The sequence below is a fragment of the Lissotriton vulgaris genome, unplaced genomic scaffold (assembly GCF_964263255.1).
Source record: "Lissotriton vulgaris unplaced genomic scaffold, aLisVul1.2 SCAFFOLD_14459, whole genome shotgun sequence".
NCBI classification, from domain to species: domain Eukaryota; kingdom Metazoa; phylum Chordata; class Amphibia; order Caudata; family Salamandridae; genus Lissotriton; species Lissotriton vulgaris.
The window spans coordinates 1-15,619 of NW_028247874.1; the positions used below are offsets into that span (position 1 = coordinate 1).

General features: G+C 46.8%; 1 protein-coding gene across 2 annotated transcripts; it reads right to left on the reverse strand.

The window, feature by feature from the left end:
- Positions 1-2,903: 2,903 nt before the first annotated feature.
- On the reverse strand, positions 2,904-7,070 carry LOC147664994 (uncharacterized). 2 transcript variants are annotated; one of them, XR_015305071.1, is made up of 3 exons: positions 6,972-7,070; positions 6,092-6,217; positions 2,904-4,296 (listed from the first exon to the last, which is right to left on the reverse strand). XR_015305071.1 is itself a non-coding variant. In XM_086949832.1 (2 exons), exons 1-2 carry the CDS (start codon positions 6,228-6,230, stop codon positions 3,899-3,901), a joined length of 537 nt encoding a protein of 178 aa, XP_086805958.1. In that variant the 5' UTR covers positions 6,231-6,246; the 3' UTR covers positions 2,904-3,898. The 2 variants fall into 2 exon arrangements, 1 of the variants encoding a protein (XP_086805958.1); XM_086949832.1 differs by lacking the exon at positions 6,972-7,070 and having other exon boundaries at positions 6,092-6,246.
- Positions 7,071-15,619: the final 8,549 nt, after the last annotated feature.

Genomic DNA, 15,619 nt, shown 5'->3' on the forward strand with positions numbered 1-15,619 from the left:
GGGCATTCCTGGGAAGGTCTAATACCGGGTAGAAGTGGTTGGGACAAAATCCAGGCCGATTTTTTTTTGGGCTATTTCTGACATTTTGCTCTATGTAGCGTTTTCGGGGGCCTGTTTGGGGGGCTTCCTGGTGTTTGCGGGTGAGTTTCGTGGTGTGGGAGCACTGCTGGCTATATATACTTTACTTTGCAAGAGGTTTGAAGCAAATCCATGGTGGCTGAGGGGACTTAGGGCCTAGCTGCAGAGCGCGCGCGGAGTGATTTGGGAAATTTGTGAAAAAGTGACTAAGTCCCCATTTTTGTACTTTTGCTCTTTGGCTGTTTGGGGGTCTTCTACTCGTTTTCTCCTGGGTTGACGGCTCTGGGGCCATTGCTGGGAAGCTCTAATACCGGATAAAAGTGTTTTGGACCAAATCCCAGGCGGAATTTTTTTTGTGTTTTTGATGACTTGCTTGCCTTTGAGGTGCTCTTAGGGGGGGTTCCGTCTGTTTGTGGGTGAGTTTCATGGTCTGAGAGCATTGCTGGGACACTCTAATCTTGATTGCATTTGCTTTTCAGGAAATCCGTCGTGCCAACCCCGACTTATGGCCTAGCTACGCAGCGCGTTTGGACCGAAGGCCCAGAAATATTGCAAGTATGAGATTTTGCTTTTGGCCTGTTTGGGGGTGTTATGCTTCTTGGCGGGTGGGTTGCCGGGTCTTGGGGCATTCCTGGGAAGGTCTAATACCGGGTAGAAGTGGTTGGGACAAAATCCAGGCCGATTTTTTTTGGGCTATTTCAGACATTTTGCTCTATGTAGCGTTTTCGGGGGCCTGTTTGGGGGGCTTGCTGGTGTTTGCGGGTGAGTTTCGTGGTCTGGGAGCACTGCTGGGACACTCTAATCTTGATTGCATTTGCTTTTCAGGAAATCCGTCGTGCCAACCCCGACTTATGGCCTAGCTACGCAGCGCGTTTGGACCGAAGGCCCAGAAATATTGCAAGTATGAGATTTTGCTTTTGGCCTGTTTGGGGGTGTTATGCTTCTTGGCGGGTGGGTTGCCGGGTCTTGGGGCATTCCTGGGAAGGTCTAATACCGGGTAGAAGTGGTTGGGACAAAATCCAGGCCGATTTTTTTTGGGCTATTTCAGACATTTTGCTCTATGTAGCGTTTTCGGGGGCCTGTTTGGGGGGCTTGCTGGTGTTTGCGGGTGAGTTTCGTGGTCTGGGAGCACTGCTGGGACACTCTAATCTTGATTGCATTTGCTTTTCAGGAAATCCGTCGTGCCAACCCCGACTTATGGCCTAGCTACGCAGCGCGTTTGGACCGAAGGCCCAGAAATATTGCAAGTATGAGATTTTGCTTTTGGCCTGTTTGGGGGTGTTATGCTTCTTGGCGGGTGGGTTGCCGGGTCTTGGGGCATTCCTGGGAAGGTCTAATACCGGGTAGAAGTGGTTGGGACAAAATCCGCGCGGAAAAGCCTTTAGTTTTGGCACTTTTTGTAACTTAGGGTTCGTTAGGGTTAGCCCTAGCAGCAGGATTGCATGTGTATCGGGGTGTTCTAGATTTTTCAAACTGAGTTCTGGGGTCTTAGAGCACTCGTGAGAATGTGTAATTTTGGTTGCAAGTCATTTGAAGAAAATCCATGGTGGGAAAGGGGGGATTTGGCATAGTTAAAGAAAGCCTTTGCCACTATTCTTAACTTAGGGTTCGTTAGGGTTAGCAGTATTTCTATTGCATGTGTTTGAGTGGGGGGGATTTCGAGTCTTGGAGCGATGCTGGCTATGGCTACTTTTGCTTGGTTGCTTGCAAGTGGTTTGAATACAATCCACGGGGGGTAATGGGTAATTAGGGTACTTCGGCCTACTTTTACTTTCAAAGTAAGTTTTGTCTCCAGTTTTCTGCTAGGCCTCGTTTTTTGGGTGGGAGCACTGCTAGGAAGATCTATTTTTGTTCTAAAACACAGTTTACAGTACACCTAGCTTGAGGGGCAAGATCCGCTACATTAATTTGCCCATACTTACTTATCCTTCAAAAGGTGACTCAGAGTACGCACTTTCAAAAACATTGTACTGTCTGTCTACTAGGAAAAACAAATTGTGACTTTTTGCACTCCACAGCCTACATACCTTATATTTATTTATCAGTGGTGTTGTAATATTATATCACTTCCTGTTTTTCGTTGAATAATTACAGGCCGGGTTTCAGTCTCTGCAATGGGGAAAAAAGGATGGAGTCAGGCTTCACAGTAGCGAGCCACAATTCAGCATCAGGCAGGCAGTGGACAGGGTGTCTTCTGGTGACCAACATCGGTGGACGAAGCGTCGGCTGCAATGGAGGAGTGCCGCTAATAGGAGGATTTTTTTTCTGCGGGCAACTTACTTACCACTTCCAACAGGACCACTACAACCACATAGATACAGTATCCCTTGCCTTTTTCTCTGACTGTGACTGCATTTCTTTGCTCTCTCTCGGCTTCTACATTGATCCCTTAACACATCACTTAGTCCACTCCACTATCTGCACCACACATAGTCATTTGTAAGTGCTCCTACGTAATTCGCAAGTCGCAGCACGCCCCAGGCCGTAGAGGACTGGGATGGCCCCAATGATGAAGCATGTCACCAAGGGGCAACCCTGGTGAGTGAGGGGACACCTAGAAAAAAAGCAATTTCTCCTTTTCTATCTACTATACCTTCTGTCAGGTTACGCAGCCCCTAAGCGCCTACCGTACTATGAAACTACATTTCCCATGAGTAGGCGGGAGACTTGCAGACTATTTAGTGAGACTATATGAGAGTACCCTTGTATGTTAGGACATCACTTCACTGATGCCTGTCTTGTCTTCTCTTACAGGTATCCTTTCCCTGCTGACCCTACCTTTACCCATCCCACATTTTTTATTTTAGTTTGTTATTTTTCTCCCTCGCCTAATGCCTCGAACACCCTGTGTTTACACTTCTGGGTGTTGGTGACATTTGGAGGTGGAACCATATTTGCATCGACTGGATCACGGGGAGTAAACGTGACACCTTCCAGACCAACCCCATTGAGTGTTGTTGTGAATGGATTTATAGTGACCAGCAAGGCTCTCGGGTATCTGGCTACAGAGACCTTATGTTGAATATAGTTATCAATAATTCCACACAGGCCCTGTACTGTCGCATTCTTTCTTTCCACAGTTGTCGATGATATATTCTTACTCTGCTTGACAAAGAACCATTGCTAATGTGAAAGAACTTCAACCGAATTAGTAGTTATACTTTACCATTTGTTAGGCTACAATGTGGCACTGCTCTACTGTACTTCTGTCACCTGCTATATTCTCAGTTGTACCGTTGAATTGCTCAGGAGGACAAACCAGATTTCATTTTCTTTTTTTTCATAGGCATGCAACTGCCACTGTGTCACACCACTACTACCACCGCTATGAGGAAATTTTATCCGACCAAGATTGCCAACGTTATTCGGTGTTTCCCGTGGAGCCAGCCCTGGGCCTAGCCCTACTTTCAAACACAAATTACAGGTAAGATAAGCGTTTGGTGGTTTGGGGGTATAATGGAGTATTAGTACGAGAGACGAGAGCCTGAAGGTAGTACTACTAAAGTCCTAGGACTCTTGGATTCACTTCACTTAGTCTGTGAGAGGCACTTAGTGTTGAAAACATTTGGGCATTTACACTTAAAGGAAGAAAATGGAACTAAACTTTCAGGAAAACAGTCAACGTTAAACCCCCACCCACCAGGCAAGCAGTAAAAAACAGGTATGCTCAGATAAAGTTTGAAAAAGTATATTTATATCCCTAACAAAATAATCTCCCGCAAGACCCTCCCTAACCCCAACGATTGTCCTTCAAAAGTCCCCAAAAACCCAACTCCCAATTCCCACCCCCCAAAAGTCTCTAAAAAAGGGGCAAGGGACACTATGGGTGGATGCTGTTCACTTTTTGGGCCAGGGCATCATGCTCCTCGCGGAGCAAGGCGAGCTCCTGCTGAAGGCGGGACACCATCAGGGTGGTGCGGCGCAGGCGTGCCTTCACTGCCTTGCAGGTGCAAGGCCTGTGAGAAGCAGCTGTTGGCCTTGCTGCTCGGCGGTGGCGTTTGCCTTTGGCAGCCCGGCTCAGTCTCGGTGGACCACTGTGCTGGGTCACGGTGGCAGCCGGTGAGGCCACGGAGGACGACGTTGTCGTTGTTGTCGACCGCACACTTTCCACGTCCTCCAGGGCCACCAGCCGCCGATATTCCGCAACAGTGGCCTCGATTCTCCGTTGCCGGGCCGCTCTAGCCAGCTCCTTCCTCCTTGTTCGTTTGGAAGGAGAACCTATATGAAGAAAGAAAGACATAGTCTGTAACCAATGCTCTTTAAGATTAACTCAATCATTCAGCAGAAATGTGTGCTGCAGTACAACTAGCAACTTGCAAGCGCATTACATAACTATTGAGGCCAGTATCTATCTAACCTCACACTTCTTCATCCTTGCTCTAACATTAGTGGGAGTTTAAGGAACAAATTCTATGAGCACTGTGGACTTCCATTGGAGTCGACTATGAAAGTACACCAGTCTTATTCTTCTTCTTGTCTCTTGTTTTGGAAAATTGGTACGTTATTTTCTGCAAGCCGGCATAATGCCAGCGCGGTAAACTTGCACCCGAGAAAAAGAGACGCACGCCATGAGGAGTGACCTAGACTTGCGTTGCCGTTGCGTTACTGTACCCGTCCAGTACATGCAGGTGGTGAATCTCTTACTTTTCTATTACGGGTGGCACTGAGAATACTCTGTTACAACTCAAGGGCTACTGCTTAATTAATTTAACTTTCACCCTACAGTGGAAATGAGTACTAGAAATGGAAAATTGAAGAAGATAAATAATCTGATTATCTATCACTTCACATGGGATGTTTTTGCTTATATATGGGATGACTTTAGGTGCTTTGCTTTTTATTGAGTGACAGGCAGTGATACACCCACACATGAATGACTGAGTACTACTAAACTTATTAAGAGAGGTAGGGAGTGGCCACCATAATAACCGGATCTATGCAGTGCTTGCAATACAAACTACTGCTACTATTTATGGTAGTATTTGGACAAAATTAAAAGTTCTTTTCCTTGCCTTTCCTACACTGGAACGGACGTGCGGGTGCAGTGTTAGTGTTACATGCTCTTCAAAGTTACACTTAGTTCATCCACTGACCGTCTACTCTCTCTAGATCATGGGTACTCACAAACTTTCTCTCAGGGGCTACATTTACAGTGTAGTTTGGGGCCGAGGGCCGCACTGGTGGGGGCGGAGTCAGAGGGGGCGGGGCTAAAGCAAAACGATAACTTGTGACCATGAGGTTGCACACAGGTCCCTGCAGCAGATGCCCTCATCCACTGAGCCACCAGACCCAGCATTTACATACATCTCTCTCCCTCCTGCTGTCCCTCCTGCCCTCCCTCCATCTCTCTCTCCCTCCTGCCCTCCCTCTCCCTCTGTCATCTCACTGTGTGTGTGTCTATCTGTGTCAGCCTTCAGCCCGGGTTGAGACCGCTTCCTCAACGCGCACACACAGACAACAACACCAAAGTACTTAACAGGTCTTTAAAAGACCATTAACATATTATTGAGGCTTTGTTTGTTTTAGCGCCCCTGCTTCTCCACCCTGACAATCACTGCTTGCCCGGCCCCACAGAGCAGAGGCTTAGTTCTATTTCACCTCTTTGTGGCCTTGCATCTCCACTCTGCTCTGTGGGGGCCGGGGGAGCAGTGATTGTCAGAGTGGAGATGCAGGGGCGCTAACAGGTGAAATACAAAAAAGCCTCTGCTCTGTGGGGGCCGGGGGAGCAGTGATTGTCTGCAAGGTCAGCGCACCGCCAACGAAGGCTTGCCGGGCCACCACCGGCCCGCGGGCCGTACTAGGAGTACCCCTGCTCTAGATACACATATGCTATCTAAGAGTCAGATAGTAGCATGATCCAGGTATATGGACACATACAGTTTCTGTGTCACCCACCCAGGCTGTTGTCCTTCCACCCATCATTGCTTCATCATTCACCCAGCCATGCATCTCATATTCTTGCCTTCCCAGCTAGTCTTCAATCTCAATAAGTAAGGAATATATAAGAGCTTACCTCTGGCCGCCACCACCGTCTCAACTCTCACATCCGGCGCCGCCGCCTCCTCCCCTGATGATGAATTGCCCTCCGCCTCCGTGTCGAGCACCACCACCACACTGGCCCCGCCACCAGATGTTCCACCTACAAAGTACATTTAAGAATCTTAGAATAAAGCACTCACTAGTCACTAGTATTTGGTCTAGGAATGAAGACATGTGAAAACAATGTAATTTGTGACTGTCTACGTTAAAGTTAAAAAAAATGTCCCTTTTTCCAGGGAAGGTTGTCTTGCTGCACTTTTTGGCACAACTGATGAAGGCTGATTTTTTAACACGCACCATTTTTCTCCACACAGACAGAAGATGGACTTCTAACAACAAGATCAAGTTGAAACCAGGTGAGAGCTCGGCTCGACCACAAGAAATGTCTTCAATTAATCGTCAGCACTAACCACTTTTCCATTATCAGTTAAACGTTTAGTTTTATTATGACTTCATTTTAATAAATGTGTTTACTTTTAATAAAGCTTTTAAATTTAAATACAATCTGTGTTTTTTGGTCCTCCAGACTAGAGTGACTGAACGAAAGGTTTTGCAATTTTTGCAAGCATGAGTCCAGATAGAACACTTCAAAAGACATTATGGACAATCCCAGAGGACTGCACTAAGTTGATAGAGCTATTGCTGACTAGAATCATGGGAGTTTCGCCAACCGTGCAATCTTAGTTAGCTACACAGACAGACTAATAAGAATAATCTAGTAATACCACAGGGAGTCATAGTAGAGGCAGGATAAGAATTTAGATACAGTCTACAAGAAGAGCAAAGACAATTTTGAAAAAATTCAAATGAGGAACGCTAGGAAAAATAGGTACTAGTCTAAAATGAAAACTTACTGGGGCCAGCAGAGGAGCCCTCGCCTGCCCGATCCTGGCCCTGTTGATGAACAGCATCCGCCGCCTGCTGCTCCTGTGTCCTCCTCTCGCCCCTGGGGGGAGCTGACGTACAACATGAAAGAAAGAACAGAAAACATGGATGATTGTTGCTTGTCAATGTCAACCAAATCAAACATTTCAAAAGAACAATAACAAAATATTTCCGCGAAATTATATTGATTATGGTTACTTTTTATTTATTTGCGGACCTGTGACTTCGAAAGTCACGTAACTCACTAAACAAAGTACTGAAACGTTCACCTAGGACTGGCAGGCAGCAGTCCGCAGGCAAGACGCAAAGTGACAGACAAACTCCATTGTGATTTCAGTCAGATCAGTGACAACACTAACAGTTGCCTGCTACATTACCAGTCATTTAAATAGTCAAACTATCAATCCACCGCCACTATTTTTCTTATTGTCAGGGTTACAAAGGAAGGGGCAGATTTAAGCCCTTGCGGCTCTTTTGCGCCGTTCTTGCGTGACTTTTGTGACGCAGCAGCTAAACAAAAAAGGGCGCCATGGTGCGGCGTATAATATTATAACAACGTGACGCATTTGGGAGATGCATCCCGTTATAAAGCCCTGCGCCATCAGGGGGCGTTCCGGCGCAAGGGAGGGCATTCCTGCGCTGGAACACATCCTAATAGTGGCTGAGGGAAATCTACAAAATATCAATCAGTCACCTTTAGGACAATGATGCGTCACACAAACCCTGCACCTGCTTGAAGCAGACGTACGGCTTGACCCAGCATTGGGGAGATAGGGTACCCCAGAGCATTGATGGAGCTGCGCCATCGTTGCGACGCAACTCCAGCAGTAAAGCTTCGGTGACGTTTTGGGCCCATGGGGAGCCGCATTGCAAATACGGCGCACCATGTTTGGTGGTGGTAGCGGGCCGCACAATTAATGGCGCATCCCTGCTACTTTGCAGGGATGCGACGGTAATTGCAATTCTGCCCCTTAGGGGCATACTTACTTACGCGTTCTGGCGCATCTCCAGAGATGCGCCAGATCAAATGCGTCACGCAAAACTACCCTTGCGACACGGCAGATGTGCCTCATTTACAATGCGGCGCGCCCTGGCGCAAGGGTAGGCACTTGCGTGACGCATCTCGTCACGTAAGAGCGGCGCATCGCTGGAGTCACGTCGCCAACGCAATGCAACTCCAGTAATGCTCAGGGCCACCCAATACTTTACATGCTGTGTCAGTCCTTTCGCCTGCTTCGAGCAGACATAAGGAATTGAATTGACGTAGCAGCGTCGCAGAAGTGCCTGCGTTAAATCTTGTAGATTTCACGCAGGCAATTTTGCGAGGCGCACAGCCGCTGGACCGCCCACCCTGCGTACTAGGAACGCACCCATTGTGGTGCAGGCCCATGGCTTTATAACGTGACGCATCTCCCTAGATGCGTCATGCTGTAAATGACTTGCAGGGATGCGGCACGTTTACGCCGCTGTTGCGTCACGCAAGGCAACGTAAACGTGGCGCAAGGGGCTTGTAAATGTAATCTGCCCCCTAGTGTCTAGCATTACGCAGTTCTGTTAAGTACACTCATACATAATAGTTACTCAGGCCAATGAGACCACGAAATAGAAAACAAATAAGCATAGTAGCAACCCCACTGAGAAGGAGAGCAGTGCACCTGAAATGCACAGAAGATTTTGAAATATAATTTAACTACAATGTAATCGTCATCAGCGGCATTATTGGCTTGCTCCATGTAAAAAACAAATATTTGCAATACAACAACACAGAGCAGGAGAAAACATCATAGTAGTGAGTGATTAAATGCCAATGGCTACTACTACTCACCAAGCCCGGGGATCTCCAAGCCGAGCTGGTCCAGCAGGTCGCGCTCGCGGTCCAGGAGGTCCGTCCAGCGATGGGTGACCTGGCTGTAGGTGCGCTGGACCCCGTAGAGGTGGGATATGGCCCAGCACACCTTCTCCCACCGCTTCCGGCGCTCCCGCATGTTATAGCCGCCGGCCGCGATCCTGCCGCCTCCCGCGATGGTCCTGGGCAGGCGGCGCTGGACGAAGTAGACCAGCGCGCCCACTTCCTCCGGGCTGAATATCTCCCGGCGCGTCACCTGCTCCCCCCTCGATCTCACGCCTGCTGTCCTGCCACTGGGTCCAGCACTACTCCCCGCCGCCGCTGCGGCCCTCAAGTGCCTGGGCAGCTTCACGGCGCCTGGCTTGACCATGGTCTGGGCAGGTAAGGTAGGAAGAAGTAGAAAATTAAGAAAGAATAGGATAGGGAAGAAGAAAAGAAAAGAGTTTACAAAAGTAGTTTAAAAGTAAAGAAAAATAGCAGAAAAGACAAAAATATACAGCTAGGAAAAGAGAGGGATAGATAAGAAGCAAAATCGTAAAAAAAAAACTGAAAACAAGCAAAGGATGGGAAAGATATCAAGAGGATTAAACACCATGCCCAGACACAGGAAATGAATGAAAAACAAGATGGCCGGCGCCCGTTTCCGAGCGCGAAAGTCAGTTCGCGCGAGATTTTCCTCGCGATCTCGTGCGAACCTCTAGATTTCCCGCGCGATCTCGTGCGAACCTCTACTCGCAATGCGCTTACTGCGCGAGATTATACATAGCGGGCGGAAACGGAAATACGTCACGCAAACAAAATGGCCGCGCCCGTACTCGACCTTGGGGTAAATTCGCGTGTTGCGCTGCAAGCGGCTCGCGAATACTGCAAAAAAACTCGCGAAACAACAAGCCGCAAAAAAATAAAATGCTCATTCGCACGAATTGGCGGCTTCCGCGGTCGGTTTCGCACGACGCCGCGCCCCGCGAATAGCGCGAAAAAAACCGCAAAACGATTTCAGCAAAAGCAAAAGCAATGAGCAGGTGCAAAAGGTCAACCTCATGATTTGTAACGATTCTTTGTATTGCTTCCTGAGGGGGCCCTCCAGAATTCGGTTGCCTGCTTGCAACTATTGTGTGACCCTGCTCTGACCTTAACTGTATGCCACAAAGGTCCTGATTTACAGCTAAAGGAGCAGACAAGCAGGTGCCAGGCTGGAACTTTAAATTCTTTCAGTGACACATTAATTAGCCCCTAATTCATTATTGTCAGTTGGGGCAGGGCAGGTGTTGTAACTAATTTTGCAACAATGAAAGCACTTAGCAAGTGCAAAAGATCACTAATCAGGGCGCACTAAGGAAGCAGGTGCCAGCTAAAAAAATATTCTGTGACACATTAATCAGCCCCAAATTAATTCAGGTCACTTGAGGCAGGGAAGGTGTGCTTTGCTTTGCCGAAAATAATGTACACTGGACAACCAGAGGGTGTGGTGATGAAACAGAGGGTGGCATGGGTGGGCCAGAGGGTGGCATGAGTAGTCAGAGAGTGGCAGTGGTGACAGAGAGTGGCAGTGATGAAGAAGAGTGTCCCAAACAGGCTGGACATGTAGAAACAACAAGTTCGCAAAACTTGCGACCCGACAGGTAAGTTCGCAAATTGCGAAATTGTAAAAACCCTCGCGAACTGGCAGAAACACGGGCGAACACAAAAAAAAAAAAATCCGCAAATTCGCGGGAATTCGCGGATTTTGCGGATTGCGAATCCGCAAATCCGCAAAATTCGCGAACGCGAGATCCGCAAAATTCGCCCATGCCTACTTCAGAGCCAGGTAAGAATGAGCCATCACAACATATTCTGGAGTGCAAATGTTTAATTCACATGAGCACTTGACAAAGTAAATTTACATAATTTGTAAACATGACGTAAACTCAACACAGGTCTTGTTGATGTCCCGATTCCCCTCTGCTACAAGCACATGTGTTTTGCCAGTTTTGAGAGGTTGAGGTTCATTGTTCGCATATGTCTCCCCTGCAGGCGCTGAACACGCAGCATCTGAGACTCTACCCCACCATAGACATTTGTAGGCTGTTCGGATCCCTCAGCAATACTGCCCATGGACTTGCGCCGCTGTCTGACTCGGCCACGTGCTGGTGTTGGAGCTAGCAAGTGACATGTGACTGGTGGGGAATACTTGTGGGTGCTGGGCTCAGCTCCGTATCAATTACCTGCAGGGAGGTTACAAGTGCCCTGCGTCTTGGTGGTGTTGTCGGTAGTGGTGGTGATGGTGGTGATGTCGGTAGTCCCCTCAACGAGGTCCTCCAGGGCTGTGTTGGCAGGTACTCTGGATGCCCCCCCTCCTGTGCCAGCTGCTTCCTTCACCCTTTCCGCAATGTGCTCCTTTGCCCTTTTCCTGAGGTCATATCACCTCTTTTTCAGATCGTCAATGCTGCGGTGCGTGACTCCTACCGCATTTACCCTCTCCTTGATGCGCAGCCAGATCTTGCGCTTCTCGGCTTCGGGCACCTTGAGTGACAGCTTTCCAAAAAGCTTGTCATGCTTGCTGCTCACCCCCTCAATCAAATGTTCCAGTTCCCTATCAGAGAACTTTCTCTTCCTCTTCCCAGGCATGTCTGATGGTTTTGATGCATTATTGTCCATCCTGGATAGCTGTGGTGTGGCTGGGTTTTGAGTGTAAAGTCTCTCAGCTCAGCTCCTATGCTCTGCCTCCTCCTCTGAGCTCCTCAGGGCACTGAATGAAGCATGGGCTGGATGACTTCCTGGTTGTGATATCATCAGCCTGCTTCCAATGTGACCCATTTTTAGTAATCGGTAATAGCGATTTCGGAATAAGTTAATCTTTATTTTGAGGACTCGCTATCGTGTATTCAGTATTTTTGGCAATTTTTACAGAATCGCAAAAAAATACTGAATTTGTTAATGCATCCTGAAAAAAACCTCCTTATTTGCGATTCCTTATTTATCGCTAATAAGGACTTGTTTTTCTGAATTTTGATGCATGTGCACCTGAATATTTAAGATGGATACCTAACACTTTCTGGCATACTGAATGGATTAAGCAATTGACTAATGAGAGGACTCTGCATTTACTGAGTATGATTCAATGCTCTGTATCAGGGTCGCATGTTAATACTCTTTACTAAGTAAATAGCAGAAGTACCAGCATCTGTGTATGGTTGTCTTGCTAGCATAAAACATAAGATACATTGAAAATAGCTTGAGAAGCAGTATGCCATTTGAACTTAGAATATTGGCACTAGGGCTTACATTGAGTGGTTAGAGATCCTTCAGATGAGTGTTAAAATAGTATTACTCCACAACAAGGGCACCAGGTATTACATTTTCAATAGGGGTGAGCGGGGACTCTGCTCTGCTGATGGAGTACACAGAGTTTTTACCACTCCGTGTGCCATTTTGAGCGCAGTTTGTCAAAACCCCGCCTACCGCAGGTGGAGCAGAGTTTACCAGCACGCTCAGCTGCGCACCCAGTCAGCTCACCCCAAATGTGAATCTGCACAACATCTTGCAGGTTCTTGTCTGCAAACATGATGGCTCTGGAATTTGTCCCTTGCATAATGAACCTGAGAACAGTAAGCCCTTGCCATCTTTCCAAGGCGCAGGCTTTCAAGAAAGCAAATATGTCATGAGTGGCTCCTTTGGCCAGGCCTCAGCAGAGCTCTTAATGAAGCCACAGCTCAATCCACCACACCCTTCCAGCACTGCCAGACAGAGGAGGAAGGAGTGTTCGTAAAAGGGCAACACCAGGGAGGCGGGACACCTACTCAGGGTGACTACTACACTCTGTGGCAGTCTCTCTGGCCCTCAGTGAAAGCAGTCAGTGGGACATTGCGGTCTCTGCCCCTGCACCCTGTCATTCCAAGAGGTCTCTGGCTGGAGGGCTGCAGCCCTCTTTGTGCAGTTAAGACCCAACCCTTCTCACAGGTCACCTTCACCTTGCTCCCTAGTCTCTAATGGGCTGCCCTATATTTCCTGTACACTTATGAAGCATTTATCAATAATGCAGAATAACATTTAGAAGCATGCTGCGACACTTGCCATCCTCATTCATGAGTATGACACTCTCCTTACCTTTTAGGCATCTAAGAAATATGGGGCATATTATCAACAACTAGCTATATTTATCGCTAAATAAGCTTAGCGAAAAAAAATTTATCGCCGCGCATCGCCGGATTTTATCGCAGAGATAACGTGCTATTAGCAACGTTTATCTTCAAAGCATTAAAATATCCGGCGTTAGCGGCGAAATGCGTGAATATCGCTGGAAATCCAGCGATATTCAGGCATTATCGCTAATAGGGAATTAGCCTGAATATCCACCTCCCATTGGATATACAGGCTAAGAACTGGTCTGAGCAGGCATTAGTTTTCAGCGATATTCCCTCTTTGTGCAACTTTTTTTGTCGCTACGTGTGCGTTGATAATAGGTGATAGCGATGTTAGCGACTGCTTTCAGTCGTTAACTGGTTGGGTATGCCCACTTTGCATGTCATTAGCGATAAAAATCGCTGACATACAAAGCGGGCCCCAAACCGCTCGCTATCACCTAAAAGCTGTCGCTAACTCATGTTAGCGACAGCTTGCTAATAGGGCGATGAAATTATCGCCGCTTAGCGGCCGAAAACGGCTGCAAAAGTGGCAATAATTTAATTTCGCCTGCCTTGGTAATATTCCCCTCAGATTCTCCCTAGATTCTAAGGTGTGTTTTGTGACTTTTGTCAAGTGTCATGGCCTTAGTGCTGTTACATTCAAGAGCTAAAATATCAATCTAGTCATTTATTAAAGCTCCGTGTGCGTCTCTGTGTTTTTGTTTCCATTTCCGGGTCCCATGCTGCATTATGTCATAACGCCGGTCTCCGCGGGCATAGCGAAGGTGACAGTGGTGTACTGACTCCACTTCTTTGGGTTTGTATACTTACGTACAACCAGCAGGAGAAGAGAAGAACATGCAGTAGGTAAGTGAATCGAATGTTTTTTTTTGGGGTAGGTAGGGAAGGAGAGCAGCGCCTGGGGCTGTCTAAATTGAGCCACATTGACAACAATCCCAGGGACCATGGGTAACTTGCAGGCATCCCATAGAAATAACAAGATGAAGAAAATATTCTGCCCCTTGTGTAACTTGGTAACTCCGCAGAATTCGCCCACTCCTAAATATCAGCCATACTTCTAGAAAAACATGTTAAACAGTGTGATAATAATACTGTTAGTTTTGCTACCTTCTGCAGTATATGTTCCATAAAGTTAAACATTGAGGGCCCGATTCACAGAATGAACTTAAGACTCACTTACTACTATTTTGGTATTCACAGAATGCCCTTACTCATTTCGGTATTCACAGAATGCATTTACTCATTTCGGTATTCACAGAAAATAGTAGTAAGTTTAGGATTGAGTCTTAAGTTCATTCTGTGAATCGTCTCTGCTTCAGGATTTTTTTTTAAAATAAGTGGGGAATATAGAAAATGTTAAAGCTACTTTTGATGAAGAATTTGGTGACAAAGCCAGGTTTATAATGCAGTTTTCTGAATGTGTAGTCTTGAAAATTATTACACAACGCTCATTTGCTCCAAATTACAAAATGACTTGTCAAACTCCGTTTAGATAAAACGATCCATCGGCAAGGGAAGAAACCATTAACTTCACTTAAGGGTAACCAGGGGTCGCAGCTGCGACCCCTGACTTGCTCCTTGCTAACCCTGGCTCTACCTTTGCGAACCCTGGCCTCGGGGATCTCAAATGCAGTGTGGCAAGAACAGAAGAAAATGGGCCTCGGATGAGCCCCTGTTTACTTTCTGTTGCTGACCAGAACTGGGTGGTTTAATATATTAGAGTTTGTAACCCACTTTCAGAATGTTTATTTTGCAAATAGATAACGATCTGAAGCACAAATACACACTCAAATTTTTAAATTGTTGCTTTCTACAGCGGGTGCGGGGACAATTTCTAGAGTGAGGTTGCTGGCCATCACCCCACTAAAGAGCATTGATTTTACTTTCCATGTTGGTGATGCACATTTTGAGTTACTTATGCTTGACTTTGTAAATCATGCTCATGACATACCAATGTGTTACTAACCTGTGAGAATACCGTATCCTTCTCTTTTCACCTGTACCCCAGCAAGATTGTCACTAGTTCAAATGACAAATTACCTGAAATAGGCAATCAGACTACGGAATAGTCCATTTTAAAAGAATTAATAGCACTAAGTTGCCTGTCATGATACAACTGGAATTTAAGTGCACAGTAAATGCTTCAAGACTAATAAAGACCCCGTAATTATTGTCAACCCATAGGGATGGTATAGCTGCATCACATCACAGAGGATGTGGCTTAACGGCTAGGGCGGTCGATCTCAAATCTGGGAAATCGGTTCGAGTCTCGGCCTTGACTCTCAACATCCTGTGATTCAGGGCACATTACTTAATCTCCCCGTACCTAACAAAAATTAATGTGTCCTTGTGTAACACAAATAACACACAACACCTTGGATCTAAACTGCTAGGTGAAACGTGAGTGATGGAGGAGAATGAAAATATGTTGATAGGTAAATGTACCAGCCACCTCCGTTAGGGAGGAGAAAGTCTCTTGTCAGTACCCATCATTCACAAACTGTGAGATTTCATCATTTGGGTCTGGCCTCCTCTCGCTCAGACACTCAGTCTTTGGAATTGGCTGAGATATCTTAAGCTGGTTGAAGGACTTGAGGATGGCAGTTGACTCAGCAGAGTCTACCCTAGAGCCCATAGGCACAGATTC